Source organism: Stegodyphus dumicola, chromosome 1 (genome assembly GCF_044657685.1).
Source record: "Stegodyphus dumicola isolate Sdum_Otavi_A_Nest chromosome 1, ASM4465768v1".
Lineage (NCBI taxonomy): Eukaryota > Metazoa > Arthropoda > Arachnida > Araneae > Eresidae > Stegodyphus > Stegodyphus dumicola.
This window is the reverse complement of record NC_140768.1, coordinates 144,613,856-144,637,580: the sequence shown is the minus strand read 5'-3', so window position 1 is coordinate 144,637,580 and position 23,725 is coordinate 144,613,856. Positions and strand designations below refer to the sequence as shown.

The following is a 23,725-nucleotide window of genomic DNA, read 5'->3' as shown; positions in this document are numbered from 1 at the left end:
CTGTGTTAAACTTAAAATTTACTGAATCTCCTTCACAGTTACAGTTACTGAAATAGCTATGTAATAAATATAAATGTCTTAAAATATATAATTTTGTATCTTTTTTCTTCCACAAATTTTTATGAATAATATTAATAATAATAACCATTGCACGAAATAGAATGAAACTCAGTTACCTTTTCAATCTTATTAGGATTAAATTCCACATGCCTTATTCTCTCTATCTCAGATTTTTCATCCAAAATCTTTACCTTGACATCCCGTAAATTTATGGCCTCAGTAGTAGAAGCCTCAGGGAAAAGGAAAACAGTGCCCACCAGCTTTGTGGTTCTGGAAAGTGGAGTTTTGCCTGATTCATCTGTTACTCCGGGACTCACACCATCAACATTGGGGTTATGGGCAGAGCCTCCGGAACCGTAGCCACTCTCAGGGCTGCTCTCTGGGCATTTTAGACTATCCCTAATAGCAGCGAGGGGAACTGATTGTTTTTCTTCTTCAGTCCTGTGGTTTTTCAAAGTTAAATTCATTAATATTCTATAACAAACTAGGGAAAAAATACTAAAATGCCTGCCAAGGAAGCCTAATTTTCCGAATCATAATTTTGTAAATATTAATACTAAGTAAAGAAGACAATATATACCACATACATCCTTCAGCTGAGTAGTCAAATTCTCAATTATTTGCTTTGAATATATAGGATACAGATAAAAATAAACCTTCATCAATTTCAGTATACTGCTGTTTTTATTATGTATATCTAACATGCTTTTACATTTAACATACTGAATTGTAGCACATGTAACACTAATACAAAAGCCAAATATCACTAACGAAATCAAACAGGCATGACTTTTCAATCTGATTTGGATATACATTTACTTCACACACCCTATATATACATTTTTTACAATAAACAAAAAATTGATTATAAGAACAATAACTATACAGAGGAACAATATATATGCAGATTTATTGAGAAATACTATTCACAATATTGAATGACAACATAACATTAACTAAAGATTTATATATAACAGAATAAATAATATATGAAACAGATTAAAAGTTAAAAACAAGTGAATAGTCACCAGTGAAAAAGAATCTAAGTATCCTTTTGTAAAATAATTTTTCTGAGAACATTACCTTTCTAAAAAAGAAAAAATTCAGCTAATGCTTTTTAAGATATTAAAATTTTCAAACTAATCTCTCACTTTTCAGCTTAAAACCTGAAAGGTAGCTTAAATGCAAGTCCAACAGAGAATTCAAATTCCATTTACGACAGAAATATCTACTTACACACATGATGCACAGACTAAATACCAATAGTAATTATGCAATAAATAAATAAATAATAAATAAATGTGCTGGCTACAGATGCCAACTCATAAAACCAAACCTAAAAAATCAGAAAATAATGAAGCACAGGATAGCAATTAAATTTGAAATGCTATTATTTCCAAATTAAAAACTGTATTGTTACTTCTAAGCAATACAGTAAATAATTTTTTTCATCGATTTCAAATAAGTTTGAAATTGATGAAAAAATTAGTTTAGAGAAATACAAGTTTACAGAAGTTTTTGCCAACATGTACAGCAAAGTTAAAACCTTGTGTTAATATGAAGTTTTTTATTTTAGTGTAGATATTATATTATATACAGGAAAATTAAATTCTGATATGCAAGCTTAGAATTAAAGCATCATTTATTTTACTGGAATAAATACTCACAATCTTATTTACAGTATTAAAATATCATGCTTATACTTGTTAAACAGTCAAAATGTTATGCTTATTTTTGTTAATTAGTCTTAAAATGGGATTTTATATCATCCACTATAAATAGCGGTATCATTTTTCAAATTGCTGCCATCATATATTATCATCCCCTATTATTTTTAAAGATATTAAATAATGAAGAATCTATGCATATGTATGTTCCTTGCACTGAAAAAAATGACAATACCTAAAGCTATCAAAATTTTGGATAATTTATTTTTAGCAACACCATACATATGGAATAAAACTTTTTACCACCAGCTCACGAAACTGCCTTTCACAAATTCTAAAAATATACTGTTTCTACATATTTTCTAATTTAGCTGTTGAATTAAAATTTATGTGGTGTAAGTGTGAAGAACATAATATTTAATAAATAAAGTTAACACATATAAAGTTAATCATGAAACAACCAAAAATATTATTTGTTAGTCATCTAGCTAAGAAAGCTTAATATTGATATAATAAACTGAAAAAACATATAAAAGCATGCCTACACTTAACATTGGATAGGGAGTTCTAAACATATGCTGCTTTAAAATTTTTTGTAATTTTGCTGTTGAAGTGCTTAATAATAAAGCTAAAAAAGGCAAATAGAAATGGATTAGCAAGAGTGAGTGCAACACCAGACTGCGAGTTCTGTGAGAGTGTAAAAAACCTTAACATATCCTTTCGGGCAATCATTAAAATCTGAACTCCCCCCCCCTTTAACACTGATTTTACAATTCTTCTGAATGTTCAGATTTTTGCTGCTGTACCTTTTTTTTATGAAATTGATGTTTGGATAAAAAAAATAACATACTTTCTTATATGAAAAATTTTTGTTTCCCACATTTTACCTTGGATTAAATTAAGTTTTTACAGGTATATTTAAATCTGTATTATAATTTTTGTACCTAACTGTATTAATACAAGTTCTTTTGACTTAACAAAATCCCAGTCTTTTCTCAACTGCTTATACTGTCATTGTTTTGCTTTTGGCATTTTAAAAATAAATTTTACAATTATTATAATTACTAGTTTCAAATTTAAGCTACATCTTATTTAGATTTTTGAGGTATAAACCTCGGATGTGGCTTGAACTCAATGTGAATATTTTATCATCTTAATTCTGCCAATTATTCTAGAGACATGCATAAAGTACTACGATTGTGGATATTTTTTATTATTTTCCCTGGCTTTCAAATTTTAAATATCATACTGCGGCTTAAACTCAAAGTAATGTAGTAAATAATTTCTTTTAAATCTATTTCAAATAAGTTTTAAACAAATGCATATATTTCGTTACAAATTTTAAAAAAAATTGGTTGCCCATACTTTTGCCAACTTTTTTTCATTCTTGAATTTGTAATTATATTTGGTTTCACTTTGAAGAGATGTTTTTCTGAAATGAGCTTAGCTTTTAATTTTGTGTATTAGCTTTAAAATATATTCTAAATTATTCTTTACTTTATTTATTTTTAAATTCTTCCAGAAATAAATTTAGAGAAACACTTGACTATGAGAAGTTGCAATCTGCTCTCTGACGAAGAGCTACAAATTTACATCAAATGTAGTCTCCACTTTTTTAATGATTTCTTATTTTTTTATTTTGCCCTTTGCCTTCCAGAATTTCAATATTTGATCCACACAACCAAATATGAGTCAAGAAAAATAAAACAAAGTAAAAATTGTTAATTTTCACAATGTAAGTTATGATAATCTTACCTGGTATGTGGGCGATTTTTATTCCAGTTAATGGAACTTGAAGCCGATCCATAACCACTCTCTAGACTACCGTCTGGCCGCCTACGGAGTTTTGTGCCCACTTTATTTTTTGGACTGCTCACTCTTGGAGGTGGGAGATCGATAGGCGAACGTATGTGCGAAGCCAACAGCAAGGCTTCGTCAACGATTATCGTGGCAGCATTTTCGGCAAATAGGGTGACTTTGTCTTTCAGCTCTGACATTGTAAAATAATTAATATAAACAAATAATAAATGAAACAGAACATGACACACAACAAAAGACATTACTATGAGTAAAAACGTACAAAAATATTTCTAATTAAATAAATTCTTTGACACTTTCAAATTTTATGATACTGAATATCTATGAAAAATAAATGCTTATATATATATATTTAGAAGTACCCTGAAGCAATAATGAACAATATACTGATATTAAAATACACTGCATGACAAAGAAAATGCCACACTAAGGAATAACGACTGAAAACAGAGCAAACTTTGTACCTAAATAATGAATAATATTGATTAGGTACATATCCATGAGGCTTCTATTGGTTCCGGAGGCTCCGCCCATAACCCCAATGTTGATGGTGTGAGTCCCGGAGTAACAGATGAATCAGACAAAACTCCACTTTCCAGAACCACAAAGCTGGTGGGAACTGTTTTCCTTTTCCCTGAGGCTTCTACTACTGAGGCCATAAATTTACAGGATGTCAAGGTAAAGAAGATTTTGGATGAAAAATGTGAGATAGAGAGAATAAGGCACGTGGAATTTAATCCTAATAAGATTGAAAAGGTAACTGAGTTTCATTCTATTTCATGCAATGGTTATTATTATTAATATTATTCATAAAAATAAATAATCATGAACTTTTAGTTTTCAAACATGTACGATAATGAGATATACAGATATTGGCATTAATAAAATGTTGCAATGACATTTTGGACAATATCTTCTTGAACATGTTATTACATCGAACCAATGAGTGTTCAAATCATGTCCAATGGTATCGTGCATTACACATTGTTGTTGTGACCCACAGTTTACACTCGTTCTTAAAAGAGGAGAAGTGTTCAGTCAATATCCAGTCATATCACACAAATGCAAATTGGTGAGTGACTGAGGGATCAGCTGACCAAAGAAGCACTTGCCCACTTTGCAGTGGATGTGAGCTAGACTGCGTATGGCTAGGAGTGGATGTGAGTGTATGGCACTGTGAGACTGTGTATGGCAGTTGGTGTGAGCTAGACTGTGAATTGTTAGGTTAATGGCGTTTCAGATGCTTTGAAGATATAGAGCTGCCCCATATCCATCAATACAACTGCATCTCATCAATATGCATTAGAGAAGAATGGCTGTTAGTATTACTAACATCCCAAACCATTATTCCATGTTCACAGGCTGGATGTAGTTAAGAAATTACTGAGGCATCTGCTTGACAGGCACACCACTGCTGTCATATGCCGATCATCATTTGGGAAGCAGAAGTGAAGTTCATCATTGAAGACTACACTGCCCCATTTGGCACTATAAACAACTCTGCTGCAACGCAATTGCAAATATTCATGATGATGAGTTGCTGTTAATGGAAGCATACAAAAAGAACAGTTGGACACTAAATCTACATCAGCTAATCACCTCAAAAGCATACATATCCATACTGAAGCAGTGCAGTCATCCAGTACACTTTGTATTTTATCATCAGTTGCAAACTGTGGTTCAGATACAGCATGACTACATATGCAACAAGTAATGCACTCTAATGTCCATCTTCTTACTCCAATCCTTATGGTGTTGCACAGTTCCTTCCTGGGTCCATAATCACTAAATCGGGCCAACAACTTCCATGATCTCCCACAATACACTTTAAGAATAACCTAGTGATCTGGAGGTCTAACATAATAGCCTCATGAACAACAGAACAATTTGCACATTATAGCCAAGATGAAGCCAAAAGTGTTGGCTTCACATTACCTGGATATTTATATTCTACATGTTAATCATCTGATTTCTTGCAAATGCAGCCATTTGAATTACTTGTATGTGTGCACTCAGATAGAAATTTACATGGTGTTTTTTTCCTCATGATAATGGCAATCTATCTTGTATGCATTCATAAACCTTTTCATCTCGCTCACATAGTATAATATGCTCATCGTAAGTACAGTGTCAGATTTAATAAGTATATCAGAATAATTTTCGTTGTTGAAACTCTGAATTTAATGTTATTGACGAAGACAGTAAAAAAAAGGAATTATAACAAGCACCAATCTTGATTTAAGAACTCAAAGATGTCTTGCATACATGGCAAAATGAATAAAAGAAAATTCCATCTTATGCAGAGTTGTTGTATTTCAAAAAAGAGAATTCAGGACAATATAAAAAAAGTTAAATTTGACGTTAAAATTGCCTATGACTTCCAAGCTTAGCATAAGCTTGCTCTCTGCACGTCAAACAAAATTTGGTATGAAGAAGTGAAAGGAAAATGCAAGAAGCTTCAACAGAATACTATAAAGTACAGAAAGAATTGTGAAGATGAAAAAAAAAAAAAAAAAGCATTAATAAAATTACTCACCGCAAGATCATAAAAATTAGCTGATTTTATTCCAGATTACCTGGATTTTAGTGAAAGCATTATGAAGGTTCTTTCTTCAACTTTTGAAACTATTTATTCAAAAATCCCAAACATTTTTCTTTTAGGACCAAGCATGCCAATCTCAGATATCTGGTAACTTTTCTTATGAGTGAGTACTTTCCCAGATTTTACACATTTGTCTGCTAAGTACTTTACAAGTTTTCACTCAACTTTTTCACTCCCAAGCATTGTGGGATTTCATGGATCCTTTTATCTTTCAGTTGTCTTAAAAGCATTCAAAAGGATAATCCTAATCTTCCAGAATATTACACAATTATTCTAGGCCATACTATCTTGCCAAGTTTTAATGGAATATATAACTGTTATGCATTAATGGAATATATATCTACTAAGTAACTTATGGCATTCATGGACTATTCCTATTCTAAGGATCTTAAAACACTCATGTATTTTTAGCTTATGAACTCTTAAAGACTTTTCTTTCAACCAAGTGTTTTATAGACTTTCATGGAATTCTTCAGTTACGATTTTTTTTTCCTCCCTTAAAAGTGAACATTTTACTCTCAAATTCTAAAATTTAGCCTGAAGAGGAGTTATGGGGTCTCAAGTTGCAATCCTAAGGAGCGTTGTGTTTCAAGGGAGCCCCAAATTCCTTTCTAGATTAAAAGAGTGTTACCACCTTTAAAAGTCTACTAATTTTCAGTTTCAGCATAGCATAAGTGGAGTATTAGCATAGTATAAGTGGCATATCAGCATATATATATATATTTTATTAAATGTTTTTAAAGTGACAGGTAACAGAAAATAGTTCAGTCATATATGAATTTTTTATATTGTTATACTGTTATCACATATATTATACCAGCATTAAGAATCTAATACTAGATGTATTCATAAGCACATACCTCTGACTTGAAATGGGCTGTGACAATCAACATTCAAGGACTGAGAAGTTGGTAATCGAAAGGTTTCAGGGGGAATAACGATAGAAGATGGCAAAGGAAATGGTAAAGATGAGGATTCCTTTGCTTTGCGACGTTTCATGAACAAAGGCTCCTTTTCAGTCTTCTTTAATTTCTCCTTTAGGTATGCCACTTCATGCTGAAAATAAAACAATATTTAATGAGTAATGCTCCCCTGTGCCTTAAATCTTCTGAATGGCAAGCATTTTGTATTTGCTTATTTAAACAGCATTTGTTTGGCAAATTTGTGCAATTAATTATTTTAGTCTTATGTTTTTGAAATCTTCCATTCAATAAATTAATATTTAGATCATTAAAGAAACGAAGACTTATTATTTTATATAATAACGCAATATACAAACAAATGACAAAAAATCTCATAATAATACCAAGGATAAAGGTGGTCCAAGCCATTCAAGAAGTTAATAGCTGTACATTACAGCTTTAGTTCAATAAAAGTAAGAGTTATTATATATGGGCTATTTTCCACTTAGTTATTAAATAGCAAAAGTTAACATATGTCAGAATTCACCACAATTTATTAATGACAAATAATTATCTAGATGCAAAAACTCAGAATGTTTTCTTAAATATATATACTGATGATATAGCTGGGCCAATGGACAATACATTCCAACACTTAATGCAGATTTGTGCAGGAGGAAATAATAGTGAATACTATGCTGAGCATTGTATTTGTGCAGTATCGATAACTACAGCATGCATTAATTAATCAAATTATGTAGAGTAATACATTAACAACAACAAAATAATAAAATATATTATATTCTGCATTATACATTGTATCAAAAATTAAAATTATAAAAAGTATGCTGAACACTGACATATTTACACTCTTCATGATAGATGTATCAGAAGAGAAGGAGACGATCTATACACACACACATTTTCTACACAGTATACAATATTCAAGAGCATGTGTTATGATTTAGGGTATTTTTATTTGGCTGGACTACTCTTAGCAGCACCACACAACAATAAAATGAAATCAGCTAAGTATCTGAGCACATTGAATAATCCTCAGCACATATTTCTTCCTTAAAGCAATGGTGTATTTCAGGACAATAACCCTAAGATTATCCAAGATTCCTCAAGCTTAAACTGTAAAAGATTAGTTCAAAGAGCTTAAAACATTATTAATACACCTAAATTAGTCATGACAAAGTCTGATCTCAATCCGGCGTAGGAGGCTATACCACAGAAACATCTAAAGCATGATTAATTTTTCCTTCATCAATAATCTTCCGAGATTGAAAATGCAACACTGGCCAGTGTGCGGACTTATGCATTAACTCATTGAAACATGCTGTAACTTTGCTAAAGGTGTTTCAATGAAATATTAATGTTCATAACATTTCTTTTGAGCCAATTAGTCATGCTGGATCAAGACATTTAAAAGCCCTAAGCACTTACAAAATTTTGGTGCCCCCACATACATTTATGGCAGATCCCCCAATTCCTCCCCCTTTTTTAAAAATAAATATCTTGGTTAAGCCATATTCCATAGTAAAAACAGTTATGAGAAATTTTTGTGGTACCCTCTCTCCTTGATGCCCTACGCATATGTATATTTTGCTTCATGGTTAATCCAGCTCTCCAGGTATTGCATACTGCAAAATATAATATACTGTTTCAGTGCTGAATAGTAGCAACAAATAATTTTTTTCCAACATAATGGAGTATGGAAATTAATAGTCAAAGATCTGTCTGATCTTGAAAAGCTAAACAGCAGCTCTTTACCATTACATTTATACCCATATAGCATGGGTGTACGCTAAGGAAAGCATTTGAGGGATAAGCATACTAAGTTGCATAAGAACTATTTGTATCCTGCTCCTTCCATATTTAGTTACATCAGTCCAAAGTAAGAAAGCAGCTATGTAGTTGCTGAGGGTCTGAGTTGCTGCACTATTTTACTATGCTAGCAACATATTTTCAGGTTTGTAGTTCAAAATTCAACTTGAATTCCAATGACATATATCTACAGGTTATTCTACCAGAACTTATTCTACGTTCTTCTGCCTCCATACATTTGAAATCTCTTGGTAAAACATCTGATGATAAAGAAGCCATACTGTAAATGTTGGTTATCTCCAAATCCATTCAATGAAGTGGTCATCAAAGGCATTGGCCTCATAAGTGAAAGAGAATTCCATCTTGCTTCCTCATTTGTTCAGAAAGAATTCTCCTATAAAGGACCTTTGAAAAATAACTTTTTTGTTGTTTCTTCAAGTATATGAGGTATACCCTGCATATTTGTAAGACATCCAGGAATGCCAGATCATGTTATAATGGTGCTGCAAAAATAAAGCAATTCTTCAGCAGCTTTTTCTCTACATTCAAGAAACTGAAATCCAGCATATCTTATTAGTTGCCCAGGAATGTTAGTCCACCATGGCTTCCACAAAAATAATAGAAACCAGTATAAGTATGTGTTGGGTTAATAAATCTCAAAGCTGCTCTTTATACTGGTGGGGGACCTCCTGCTGTTTACATACTTTCTTCTGCTTTAAAAAGTTGGAATTCCTTAAAACCTTTCCTAAAGCATAAAAAGAAAAGAAGCAATTGTGAATAATTTATACAGTTAAATTTTTTTAGTACTCTTAAAACCTTCAAGCAAAATTTACCGAACTGCATCATATAAGATTCACAGTCCAGAACATACTGAAATAATATGTAGCATAGTTTCATATGTCAAAAGTGAGAAGATAGCAAACTCAGTGGAAGGCTTAATGTACCTTGTTACTAATGGCAGTGCTGAAGATGAACTTAGCTAAGTTACAGGCAGTTAAAGATGCTGGGGACTAGGTTTTAGAAGAGAGAAGATGACTACTACCTTCCAAACTTTAGTCTCCAGTATTTTTGTTTACCTAACAACTCAGTTCAATTTAGTAATTTTTCAGACTCTTTTAACCCTCTGACTGCTCAATTTGTAGACCAAAATCGCTTCCAAAATTGTGTACTTTTTTTTTTTAATATTTTAAATCTATATATATTGGAGAATTGAAAAATGCACTTTTTCTTTCTAGAAAATATTTTTTACATAGATTTTTATCATGAGAAACTAAGTTGCCAGAAAAACTAATTTCAGATGTTATCACAAAAAAAAAAAAAAAAAAAAAAAAAAAAAAAAAAAAAAAAAAACACTTTTTTAAAATAAATTTCAGTCAAATTACAGTTTATTTCTATTTATTGCATAATATAAAAAAGTAAAATGTATAAAATTTAAGAAAATATAAAGCGCTTAGGGAAAAATACCTTAGAAATGCAGTTTAGTATGATAGAGTTCAAAACAGGGTTCAAGGCAAAGTCCAAGTTCTTTGCACCTGATCCAATAAATCTAATTATTAATATAATCAATAAATATGATTAATAATCCAATAATTTAATTAAATAATCAAGATAATCACTGAACGTTTCCAAGCAGCCATTTCTGAAAGAAAAAAAGGTGGCAAAAAGTGAAGTTTGAGGGCTAATACAACGTGCCTTCAAATGCTGCAACTTAGTGGAAAATTAATGATATTTGTTGGCCAAAACGTAAACTAAACGCCTAATACTGTATATAATTTATTTCAATGGTTAAACAGGAAAAAAACGGGATGTGCTCCTCAATACAGGAAGAAAAACATGCCCGTGGAAATCGCGGGATGATCAGCCAGAGGGTTAAGTCTGTAATATCTTTGTTTTCCTGCACTACAAGCAAAAGTTAAGATCTGTCCTTCACTTTTGACTGATGTGAAAAAGGTCTTCAAACACAATGCTAACATTCTTTACTTAAACTTATATTAACTTATATAATTATCTGCTTGATAAATTGTTTTTAATCACAGAATTCTTTGCATGCTTCAAAGCATTCTGCAAAACAAATCTATTGCCTTTTCAGAATTATAATTAACCTTCTTTGAAATTTGCAGAAAAGAAATACTGAATGGTATTATCACAGCACAAAAAATCCTCCTATTTTCATTCACAAATTGAAAAAGTTATTCATTCACATTTACCACATAAGGAAAATGGCATAGACCAAATTTACATACAGCACAAGATGCCTATAATAAAGTTTTATTATACATCAAAGTGGACACACATGAAATATTTTCTGCATGCATTTTTTATTACATTACCTGTACATGTATACTACAGGAATATGTGTCCAAAATGGAAGCATTTTTTTTACTCTTTCACTCTTGATGGGTGGCTTTACAGCTAATTCCACCCAACCAAATGTGGAACAATGATTGTAATTTTTTGACAAAACAGTGAATTACATTGCATTAAGCATTTGATAAGAGAAAATGAGCTCTTTTTGGGTTTCACAGAATAGAAACAATGATTATTCTCTTGCAAAGGTCAGTTCAAACATTCACAATTTGACGAGACTGGGCTACCCGAAATGGATTTGAGTGACAACTGGTAAGGGCTTAACTAATAATAATGAATCAAGTTTGTATGACATTTAGAATTTTTATACGCATTTTTAACATAAAAATTTACATATTTTTCCAATACTCTTTGCATGGTCTGATCTCTTCTACACATAGATAAAAACAGTTCAAGGTTTTTTTATAAGAGAACTAACTATTTTTGCCAATATGCAGAAGCATGCAACGGATCTGTTCGTGGACAAAAAGTAAAACCTGTAAATATATATTAAACAAGATCCTTTTTATTTTCAAATTCCTTATTATAAAATGTTATCAACTTTCTATAAAAGATAATAAATATACTCATTAGCTTAGGCATATGATAGTTTTTCAATGAATATCAGGAAATATAAAAATTTTCAATTAGGTCTTCACAAGATTATCAGATAAATAAAATACTGTACTAAAAAATTAATGAAAAAAGTTACAAATTACCTCTAAATCTTCCACTTTCAAAATCAAGAGATCAACTTTTTGATCAGAATGTACTTTTTCCTTTTGATATACACTAATAGTATTAGATAATTTCTGTTTGGCAGAATCTATGACACCTACAGGAGGGGGGAAAAATGCTCATAAGATGTGATGGCATATGAAAAAACAGTTAATTGATTATAAAATGTGGGGCTAGACTTGAAGAGGACAGAATGACAAAATTGGAAAGAAAGGCATATACTTCAGTTTAGTACCTAAAAGATGGCAACTAATATTTTTGCACATCAAACTAACAATTCCATCAAACCTCTAAATTCAATTTTTTGTAAATAGAAATATTTAATACTTATCATTTATAATTAAACTGAAACATTTTTAATAAATAGTGAGTAACATATTTCAAATACACTACATTGTCATTAATAAATGGACACACACATGCAGCTACTTAACATAAATTGGTATCACATCAATACAATATATGTCTGTCTTAGAATTATCACAGACACTTTTTTTCCACTAAGTTTTGGTAAATGTCTACGGGTACTTTCTTCTACCCTCCTATAACATGACAAACAGTCTTGTGGTGACTTTGTGATGTTTTGGTTTGGTCTCAACTGGTGCTTTTAACTTGTCCCAAAAAATGCTAGACTGTGTTCAGATCAGGGTTTGGGCTAGCGAGGTGAGTGTATTACTATTATTTTTGCAAGCTACACAGTTATGGCAATCACATTAACATACACGTTTTGTTGTCAATGATAAGAGTTTGTTCTAAATTGTTTCAACAAAATTGATAAAATAGAATTGTCCCTACTGCCTCATAAATTTGGCATTCAGGGTTGAAGACATAAATAACAGTGGACTAAAAACCAAACTGAGAAAAATAGACTCACACTATAGTTCCTCTTTTACCAAATTTCACAGTAAGAACACAGCACACTGTTTACACTCATCTGGTATCTACCAGATCCCTATATATGCCCATCAGAATTCTGCAACATGTAATGTGATTCATTACTTCACATGATGCTTTTCCATTGTTTCATTTATGTTTGCATGGGATGAGCACCAGCATTACTTCCAGATGCTAATGAGAAATCTGTGGTCACAGCATCAAACAAAATTTCTTATTCTGACTTCCTCAGCTCAAGCCTAGGGCCCCTCACATCTCCATTGCCTTACTTCATTTTATTACTCCCTCACAATTTCATTTCATTATTATGTGCTATTGTTGTACAAGGTATCTGAAGTTTGCCATGACATGAGTGATACAAGGGCCATGTTATTTTATCTGATTCTCTTCTCTTTCAGACTTAAGACTACTCTTGTCTGTCCACTTCAATCATTGTAGCTAATATACATTTCTATTGAAAACCCAAGCTCTGTTATGCTTTTTCTTATATACGCCTGTAATGTGCACCAGTGACATAAGGGTCAGATTTGTTTGCTTTCAGGGATTTTCTGGTCACTAATAAGCTGTATATATGTAAACTAAACAGGAATTGTTAAGATTCCAAATGCCACTAACTGAACTGCATTGAAATAAAAACACAAAATCATACAAATACTCTTTTTTATCTTATTAAAAAAATAGCTTCTCTCTCTAAACTAATACCCATTGCTATCACTTTGTAAAACTATTATTCCATATTTTATCATTTGAAAGGTGAAACTGAAATACAGTAGAATTCCAGAAATCCGCAAAGCTTGGGACCAGAGGTTGTGCGGATTTTAGGATTTTGCGGATTTCAGGACAGGAAAGATAATATTCAGACTCAAAGTGCAAAATGAATAAGGCGTATTAGATACATTTAATTAAATTATTATATACATTATTGCAATAATTTATTATATGCATTAAATTATTATTACATATATAAATTGATTATATTATTCATTGAATTATATGTACACAGCATCGAGGTTTGCCGATTTCGCCTCATGCAAAGATTTCCAGTTTCGGATTTCGGTGTTAGAATCACAGTTGCTGTAAAATTTCAACAGCTTTTCTTTATTTTTCCATATATCATACATAATCATGTCACAATTCCATAACCATTCTGCTATAAATCAAGGAGTAGCACCTGCTTCCATCTTTTTCAGAATTTGCACCTTTTTGTGTTACCGTCAATGCAACGTGTTTACATTTTTCAATGTTGCAAGCAGTAAAATCACGAGTGCATTTCTTATCTGTCATTGTATTAAAAAGAGGTGAAATTAAAAAATATTCTTAATTTATCCACAATATATCCAGATAAAAAAAAAGGCAGCACTAAACAATCTCGTGAAATGAAATAACAAAGCTCAGAAAATACAACAACATGAATCATGAACTTGAACAAAGAGTTGAGTGAATTGTGCTGCTTTTTTACCTCGATGCAGATTAGAGGGAAAATAAAACTTATTTACTATATCTTATTTTTTAAAACTTTTTTATATCAATAATTTGGTATTTCCGTTTTGACTCATTATTATTCGGTAAGTATTGTTTTCTTCGATATTTCGTACTCAATGTTGCGGTTTCCGGAACCTATAAACTGAATGGTTATATTCTGAGAGGCAACGCGGATTTTCGGTATTGACTGTATAAAAATTTCAGCAAAACATCAAACATAAGGCAGCAGTGCAGTGCAGCCATTAAAAATCCTGCTTCTTTGTGATAAATGCCATAGTTAAAAATCATTTCAAGCAATAAACATGCAAAACATCTGCTAAATAACACTGCAATTCAATGCTGGAACTTCAACTAATATAAAAGTACAATACAATACTTCCTTTTCAAATCATAAAATATCCAAAAGTCTCAAACTTTTAAAATAATTTCTACATAAATATTAATGTTATGGTTTGCTACGAGCTGTACCTTTCAAAGAACTGAAGTTTTTAATTTTAATATTTTAATTAAAGGTACTACAATAATAAAAAATATTAAAATACACTATGTTTTTAAACCCCAATGGAATTCTCTTTCAATTGGTATAATAATATCATCAAGTTACTAATTTGATTTTTAAAACATAAGTTCTCAGCAAAATATAGAAGCTAGCCCCCCCCCCCAAAAAAAAAGAGAGAGAGAGAGAAAGAATGATTACTTACTGATTGAGCTTGAAATATATTAAAGGATGTCTGGACGAAGTACCCCCTTCTTTTTTTGAAATAATGATATGGAATATGAAATTATAGACTTTTATTAAAAATAATATTCTTGAAGCTATCTTTTCACATCACTTCTGATTGTCTCTTTTTGATATTAAAATTATCATTGTATAATATCAAACCTCAGAACTCTGACTTCAGATGAGTAAATAAAAATAATAAAAAAAAGAAGAAGAAAGAAATAGCTGCAGAGAACAAGCCTGGATCCTCAAGAGGATGTGCACATATTCAATTACTTTTGAGCCAAACACTGAACAACAACCTTCGAAATGTGAGGCCATGCAATTATCCTGATGTAAGCAAAAAAAAAAAAAAAAAATGCACGCAGCTCAACTCACTTTCACCAAATGTATTCAAAACTATCATATAATACTGCTCAATAACAGTTATCTCCTCAGGAAGGCACAAAATGCCAGACAAGCCATTCAATGACAAGTTAAAAATATATACAGTACAAAGTCCATAATCCGGACTGATCGGGACTTCGGCGATTCCGGATTACAGGTTTTTCCAGATTATAGATCATGAATTTACATCTGGTAAGATGGCATGCAGAAATTATACAATTAAAAATATGAAACCGTTATTTATAAAATAAAGAGCAATTACGAACTAAAGGGTATCAAAATTTACACACACCAAAACAAAAACAAACAAACAAAAAAAAAAAAAAAAAGCTTAATATTTATTTGTTTACTTTAATCAAACATTTCTTTCAATGCAAGTTGTTTAAGTTTCATTTTTTGTGCTAATACTTTCTCTTTAATTCTATAAACAGACATAATCAGATACAAAGTTCCACTGTTCAAGTTCTGTAATATCTGTGTCGAGAATACCGACTAACTTGTCAATCAAAATTTTTCCGTTTTCAATAATCTCTTTGTCACTTTCTTCACTATCAGAAGCGGTATATCAGAGGCAGTACATCGAAACATGCTTTTGCTTTGTAGATCCTTTGGCAGCTCCAGAATTGGAAACTCTTTTTGACATAATCAAAGCTTAAGCTGTTCAAGCTTAATTTTTATAAAATTGCTCTAACAATCTGCAAAAAATAATAAGCTGGATCCAATTAAAAGATTAAGGAACAGTGCAATCTGCAACATTAACTGAAATGCCTTAGAATCAGTAAAGGTAATTTTAACCTTGCTTATACCGTCCGTTATGCATTAAACACGCATGTGTAAACACATTATGTGCATTCGTAAAGCATTAAAAAAAAGTTTGTGGCTTTGAGGTCCAGATTGTAGATCATTCTGGATAATAGACGTCCAGATTACGGATTTTGTACTGTATACATATTGCTTTTTGAACTGTATTTACAAATTTGGCCTTTTCTGAAGAAGGAAAATTTAATGATTTTCATGCTATGCTTCTCTGTTTGCTTTTTGTATCACAGTGATGTAACCAAACTTATCAGTAATAATAATGGATTAAGTACACCTCACCATACTACCAAATTCTGAAGTTTCCAAAACACATTTATTCATACTTGTTTCTATTCAGAATTAAACAATAATCTTGCCTATCTCACACAGACACATCTCTTTTACAAGAAACTATCACAATGGATAGAGTGCTCTCCACTACTCTATCCATTGTTACTTGGCAGTCTTCTCAAACAATGACAGTAGCTATGCTTATCATGACATTTAATGTGCTTGAAGAATACCCGAACATCTTCATTTTGAAAAGGAAATGCAGCCATCCATTGTTTAACCTGTTAACTGGGGAATAAGCTTTCAGTAAAATCGTTTCACAATGGGGAATTTTCTTTGCAGTAATTTCAGCACATCACAAGGAATAAATAAAAGAAAATCGTTTAAAAATATTTAATGATATTAAATATTAAAATTAAACATTTTTAATCCGGAAAAACAAATTAATTGAACGAATTTAAACAATTATTTCGTATGATACTCCCAAAGCAATGCGGCATACACAAAGCAACACTGCAGTCGAGACACCAAATCTCGATTCTTTCCTAAAACCTTTGGAATAGCATAATTTGCACCTCCTCGTTACATTTACTCTTGAAGAGTTGGATGGTATATAGTCTGCAAAATGTCTTTCAAAGAGTCGAGATGGTTTTGGTGTCAAAGATGATCGTCCTGTACTAGTAGATGGCAACTGCGATCCGTCTCAATTTTTCAACACCTTTTCCTACAGTTTCGATAATGAAATGAAGCCTATTTAGGTGACTGCCATCTTTCTTGCATAAAAGATATGCATTCAAACCCACCATGTCTAGTGCATGTAAAAATATCTTATAGTAATACTTTTTTACTTGGTTTCTAGCGATTTCATAAGTTTTCATTTGTCCGTCAGCAAGATCAACTCCTCCCATATTTTTGTTGCAGTCAGCGATAACTTTCAGTTTTGATATCGTTTTCCTTCGTTTTTCTATTTCTACAAATTTATTGTCGTGGATAGTACACAATCTAATTACATCCTTTTTGTCTTTCCACTTCATAATGATTATTTTGTCTCTGTACCTAGCAATATGTTCATCTTTTTTCAAAACACAATTTTTGATATCAGATGGCATTTCCTTTCTATTTTTTCGCATTGTTCCTACAACATCGGTTTTTCTTCTGCACATCTTCTCAGCTAGATCAGTACTAGTGCACCAATTATCGAGGTATAGCGTACATCTTTTATCCAACAAATCGTGGCACAATTCAAGAACAATAAGATTTGGTCCCTGTTCTTCTGGATAGTTCGAACCATACTGCGTGTCTTTACCTGTATATATAATGAAATCACTTATGTATCCGAATTTACATTCACATATCTTATACAATTTAACACCAAATTGACTTCTTTTCGATGGAATGTACTGTTTCCAAGACAGTCTTCCTTTCCATAGAAAAAGAGACTCATCTACAGATATTTCCTTATCTGGTACGTATAACACCTTGAATTTGTTTCTCAAATAGTTCAAAATGGAATCAATTTTGTAGGTTTTTTTGTTGCACACTTTTAGATCAAAAGCATTGTTATCACTAAAATGTAAAAATTTTACTAACAGTTGGAATCTTTTTTCTGACATAATTTTATAAAAAAATGGAGTCTCCAGACTTTCTCGCTTTGTGAAATAAAGCCGATAAGAAGGTTTTCCCATTATTCCTTGCAAAATTAGTAAAAAAATAAATACTCTCATCTCTCGGTCATCTGTGTCAACCCACGAGAGACATCTTGAACGCGGTTTCATGGAAGTATTTTTTTCAAAAAATTTCCATCGTATTTGTTTGATTGTTCCACAATAAGTTCTACAAAATTCTCATCGATAAATTTCTCGAAATAAAAAAGGCAATCCTTTTCTTCAGGTCCTTCAAATGTAAGTCTAGATTGAGATAAAAATGGGAAAGGCGATCGCAATATTCTTTCACATTTCCATTTAGCTGATGTCGGTTGAGTATTTTGGTCTATAACATCATCATCCTTTGATTCAATGTCCGGACCATCAGTAAAGAAGTCGTTATCGCTTTCTTCCGAACTGGTACTTATTCTTAGAATTCGACGTCGTTTACCAAACGTCCTGGGCAATATTTCATCATCACTTTCAGACAATTCAAAAATATTTTCTACTTCACAATAATTTTTAGTCATATTTATAAAAAACTAACGATTACTCAAATAAACAAGTTATTACTAATATGTAAAATATGGAAATGCAGACTAAAATGAAATTAAGTTGTGCAAATTAGGAGTGTTATCACAATTTATGAGCGGACAAGTGTTTCCATTGATCGATTTTTCTTGAACAACGGTCAAGTGACAGATTGCAAAAAAAATGTAAGAAAAATTTCGTCATGCCCATTGAAACAGTCTTCCCAGCATGGCGAAAAATTTCGTCATGCCCACTGAAATAGTCTTCCCAGCATGACGAAACATTTCATCATACCCATTGAAATAGTCTTCCCAGCATGACGAAAAATTTCGTCATACTCAGTTAACAGATTAAATTACCAAACTGTGGCTCATTATGGAAAAACATCTTCAACATAGGTTTATTGCAACATGTCATATGCTTTTATAGCAAACTTTTGCAAATCATTACAAAATTTCAAATCTGTACACTGCTAATCAAAAACAGATTCTATTTTCAAAAAGAGAATTCATTGTGTACTTGTGTTTTATTTCAGTCAAACACACACTGCTAGATTTACTTACTATACTTTTCCCACCTTTTTTGACTAATATATGTATATCAATATACAACTAAAATAATTAATAAGCAAATAAATAAAATGGCCAGGGATTTTTTTAGTTTATTTTTGACAGTCCATATAAAAAATATGCAACTTACTTTGAAGGATTCGATTAATACGCCACAATCGTAAAAGAATTATTAAAACTGCAGATTCCTTGCCAACGGCAATTTCAGTGGGGGCAACAAAAAATGCAATATCGAGTCCAAATGCAACCAGTACTACCACAGCATCAAATACCTAAAAATTAAAAATTTTATAAACTTACTTTAGAATATATCAAAAGTAAATTGGCATTATTTTAAAGCTCTAAATTTTTATTTACTGAGAAAGAAATTAACTATCCAACTACATTGTATTGAAGAATTTTTAATAATCCTCAAATCCTCAAGTCGATAATAATTTTCTACTCGAAAATACAATTTTATAACTGTACAGGTAAAAACATATTACAAAAAAGGGCTAAAGATTACAAAATGCTTGATTATTTTTGTAAAAAAAATAAGTATATAGTTAGATATTAAAATCACACAATGGTCTTTTCATTAAAATAGTAAATTTTATATACACAGCCCAATTATAAAACTGGACAAAAATCCAGTCTTGGATTGGTACTGACTTCACTGAAAATCCATAAATAATTGACTTTAAAAAAAATCAGGCAAAGCTGTTTCTCATTTTTCAAGGAGCTAAACGTATTTCACACAAGAAAGAATCCCAAAACTAAACCATCAAAATTAATAGAATGCATGCAGTATGCTGGAGGATATTTATTCAGCAAAAGAAAAATCAGAAGTAAATATTAACAAATAATAGATTAGAATCTATTCATGAATTGGATTGCAATTCATATAACTAAGGTAGATTTTTAGGAATATTTGAAGCTTCAAGGAAATCTAATTCTAATAACTATTCCCTTCTTTCTCTATAAAGTTTTGGGATAACTTATTTGATGGGTCAGGAACTAAAACTAGACCGGTAGTTCTGCAGTACGAAAGTCTCCCTGCAAGAGTCTGGTGTCTCCGAGAAGCCCCTGACAGGAACATTGGAAGTAGATCACTCTGGATTTAGACATCTAGTCCATGGAAGGGCCAAAAAAACATCACTAGATCAGCAATGTTGAGACACAAAATGTAAGTAACGCAGGTATGAAGAATATGTGCTTATTATCACACTGGTATAACTAGAGCAATATTTAATCACCACTGCTGATGGGAAATACTTTAGAAACACTACACATGCGTTAGCACATTTCAGGTGGATGATTCTGGATATGGAACTCTGTGCAAAATTACCTCTTTCATAACTCATGGGGTCAGACTACATGTGCAGAAAGTCAATAGTAATTTTCCAACGAGCTTCATATACACATTCAGTCATAGCGTTGACAAGCTAATAAAATTTTATTCATATACCTCTCACTGGATTCCTGTATAAGATAAATTCATCTTCACCTATCCCTAAGGCTATCGAAAATCCGCTTCACCAAAACTGCATACATATGTTCTCTATCGCTGTCCCTTATAAAATCATGCACACCATAAGTTCTCACAAGATCATAAAAGAAAATCCAAGATACCACGATTTTCCAGATTTACACCCCCTTAAGGACTAAAATTCCACTATTTCATTAAGTCTGTCAAAAACAACCCTATGCGCAATTGCAACCAGAAAAAACAATAGCCAACGATGAACAGTACTATGCCAAAGCCTGTTGACCTTTTTGCATAACCTCACACCAAACCTTGACCTTTACTAAAAGACATCACGTACACTTACTCCTCCTAAGATAAAAAACAACAAAAAAAGCTTCGAGAATATTGGACATTTCCTGTACTTTGAAAATAGAGTGACACAGCAAAAATCTGCTTCACTAGCTCTACTGATTTTACACATAAAATTATTTCACAAATTTTCCGATTAAATTTAACAAACCAAAATTAGCATTGAAGCACTGGTTTTCAGATCAATAATTTAGTGAAAAACCAATAAAATAAAACTATTAACCCAAAAACTAAGGAAACAAAATATATCAGGATAATTCCAGTATTCTTAAATAATTACAATTACGTTTCATACCCTTCTGACTATGTTCGATACCTAATTTTGAAAAAGTGTACAAATAAATTCATTTTTGGTGTTAATTAGCAGAATGCTACCTAAAATGACAGAACATGAACATATTATTAAAATGTAATTTTTACTTTTTTGTCACATTTTGGATAAAAAATGTATTCAAATTTCAGTATCACCAGATTAGTTCCCTAAAAATTATTTATCAATATTTTACTTTTATTTTTTTCCACTTATATTTATTAAAGCATAAGGAATAAAATGGTCTAAAATCTAAGTCATAAAGCAAAATGTCTATTAAATATACCTGTTTGAGTACATACACTGGCTATTTTTTGAGAAATTTTTCTCTCTTCATTTACAAAATTGTCTGCAAAAATCTTAAATATGTTTATAAAACTAAACTTTTAGTCCAATTAATTCCCAATATTCTATAGAATATATGTGGGAAGTATCATAAAATTGCTATAGTAATATTTGAAGTTACGGTGTTTTTCGTATTAGAAATATTGACAAAAACAAGTTTTCCAAAAATAAATTTAAAGTTTTATCTTTAGAAAATATATTAGAAATTGATATATTACATTGCTAAAAGTGCCCTGTTTTGTATATTGCACCTTCTGTTAACTCTATTTTAGAAGATTTTTTCTTTAAAGAAGCTCTTAATTTTTTCCTTGTTATTTTTGCGGAATGTAAAGAATGGCGTTTTGAATCGACAATGCGAGTTTTATCAATACAGTTATATCCCTTTGTCCATGCTTCATATTAAGTTTCCCAATATTTTTAACATACCCAAAAATCTATTATTAAACTGCATTACTCCTATATAGGAACCAAGACACAATGTTGTCAACTCAACAAACACTTGTTTTGGTATGATACTTTTGGTATGATATATTATTAAAACTTTCATTACTGTTTTGAGTTTTGAAACACACTGGACAGGACAATGCAGAAAATACAGATTTTAGAATTTCAACATCGAATATTCTATTACGAGCTTCATTATAATTTTCAGAAAATGTTTTATTGTTTCTAGTTTCGATTCACTGGTAGAAGCTTTCACAGTATATGTGCTTCCAGCAAATCGCCGTTTTTTAGAACGAAAAGTTCCCCGCCGACCCATTACAACGTTTACAATAATAAAGTGAAAATATTTGTATCACAATGTTAAAATAACAAAGCAGAAAGAGATAAAAAATAATACTGAATAACAGCAAGCACGCTAAATCAGAGTGTAATCAAATCAGAATATAAACACAAACGGAAATGTTGCCAAATATGATACTGAAATTTCGAAAGTAATCTTGCTTCCAAGCACATAATAATAATACATATACTTCAAAATCATCTTTTGAATATCGCCAACAGTTTTCAAATGAAATATTCTTGTTTAGAGCAGTCTGTGTCCCTTAAACATCAACTTCCGGCCTTTTAAACAGCAATTTTCGGTTCATGGTGTAGAACAAAAACAGCCATAACTCTACTTCTAATCACTGGAGAGACAAAACAAAAATAGTTTTTGAAAGCTAAAAATATAAGCTTTAAATTAAATCCTTAAAATTGATGATCGGAACGTAGTCGGATACCTTAATAAGAGAAAATTCAGACATTTTTCTACATAACAGTGTTATCTTTATATTACTTACAAGACATTGTTTGTATTAAGATTATATTGCATGCTGTGTGTTATAGAGAAAAATGTAAAAGGGTATATGAAGAAACCATTTTTTTAAAAGGAGTTGATGAAAAAATAACAATAATAATAATAATAATAATAAAAGTTGGGATTGCCTGATCTAGATGGTATATACATCAAGTTATTCAGAATAATTAGAATTCTAGTTAATCAGAATAATTAGAATTCTATTATATTTATATTATTCAAGTAAATTATTACATAAATTACACATACCATATAACATAAAGGGGTAACTATGCAAGATACATACTAGTATATAACATAAAGAAAGCAACTTTTCAAACGCCCACCATTTCTGTTCTAGTTAGTTGGCAGCACTGAACATCACACAATTTTCATCTGCTGCCTTTGCGATTAGCAGTGAAGTGGATTAGTTTCATCAAGAAAGTAATGCTCAGTGATAAAGCTTGTTGAATGGCTTCGCGAATAAACAGAACTGCACGATTTGGGGCTCAGAAAACCTCCAAGTAATTATAGAGAATTCATTACATCCACAACAAGTGACAGTGTGTGGAATCTGGGCTAAGAGTATAATTGGGCTTACTACTTCGAAGGTGCTGCCACAAATCCTGCAATTCTGTTTGTTTATGAAGCCACATGACAGAAAGTACACCTCATCACTGTACTTTCTTGATGAAA

The 23,725-nt window shown here is 31.3% G+C and overlaps 1 protein-coding gene across 2 annotated transcripts in view; it reads right to left on the bottom strand.

Annotated features, from left to right (window-relative positions):
* The window catches only part of LOC118192301 (uncharacterized), an 81,007-nt gene that overhangs the window by 16,141 nt on the left and 41,141 nt on the right, over positions 1-23,725 (bottom strand). For both annotated transcript variants that reach the window (XM_085821537.1, XM_085821543.1), the window contains exons 6-10: positions 19,410-19,551; positions 11,945-12,060; positions 7,008-7,203; positions 3,483-3,717; positions 177-501 (exon numbers count right to left, since the gene is read on the bottom strand). In XM_085821537.1, coding sequence (XP_085677663.1) covers positions 177-501; positions 3,483-3,717; positions 7,008-7,203; positions 11,945-12,060; positions 19,410-19,551 — 1,014 coding nt within the window. The remainder of the gene's footprint in view (positions 1-176; positions 502-3,482; positions 3,718-7,007; positions 7,204-11,944; positions 12,061-19,409; positions 19,552-23,725) is intronic.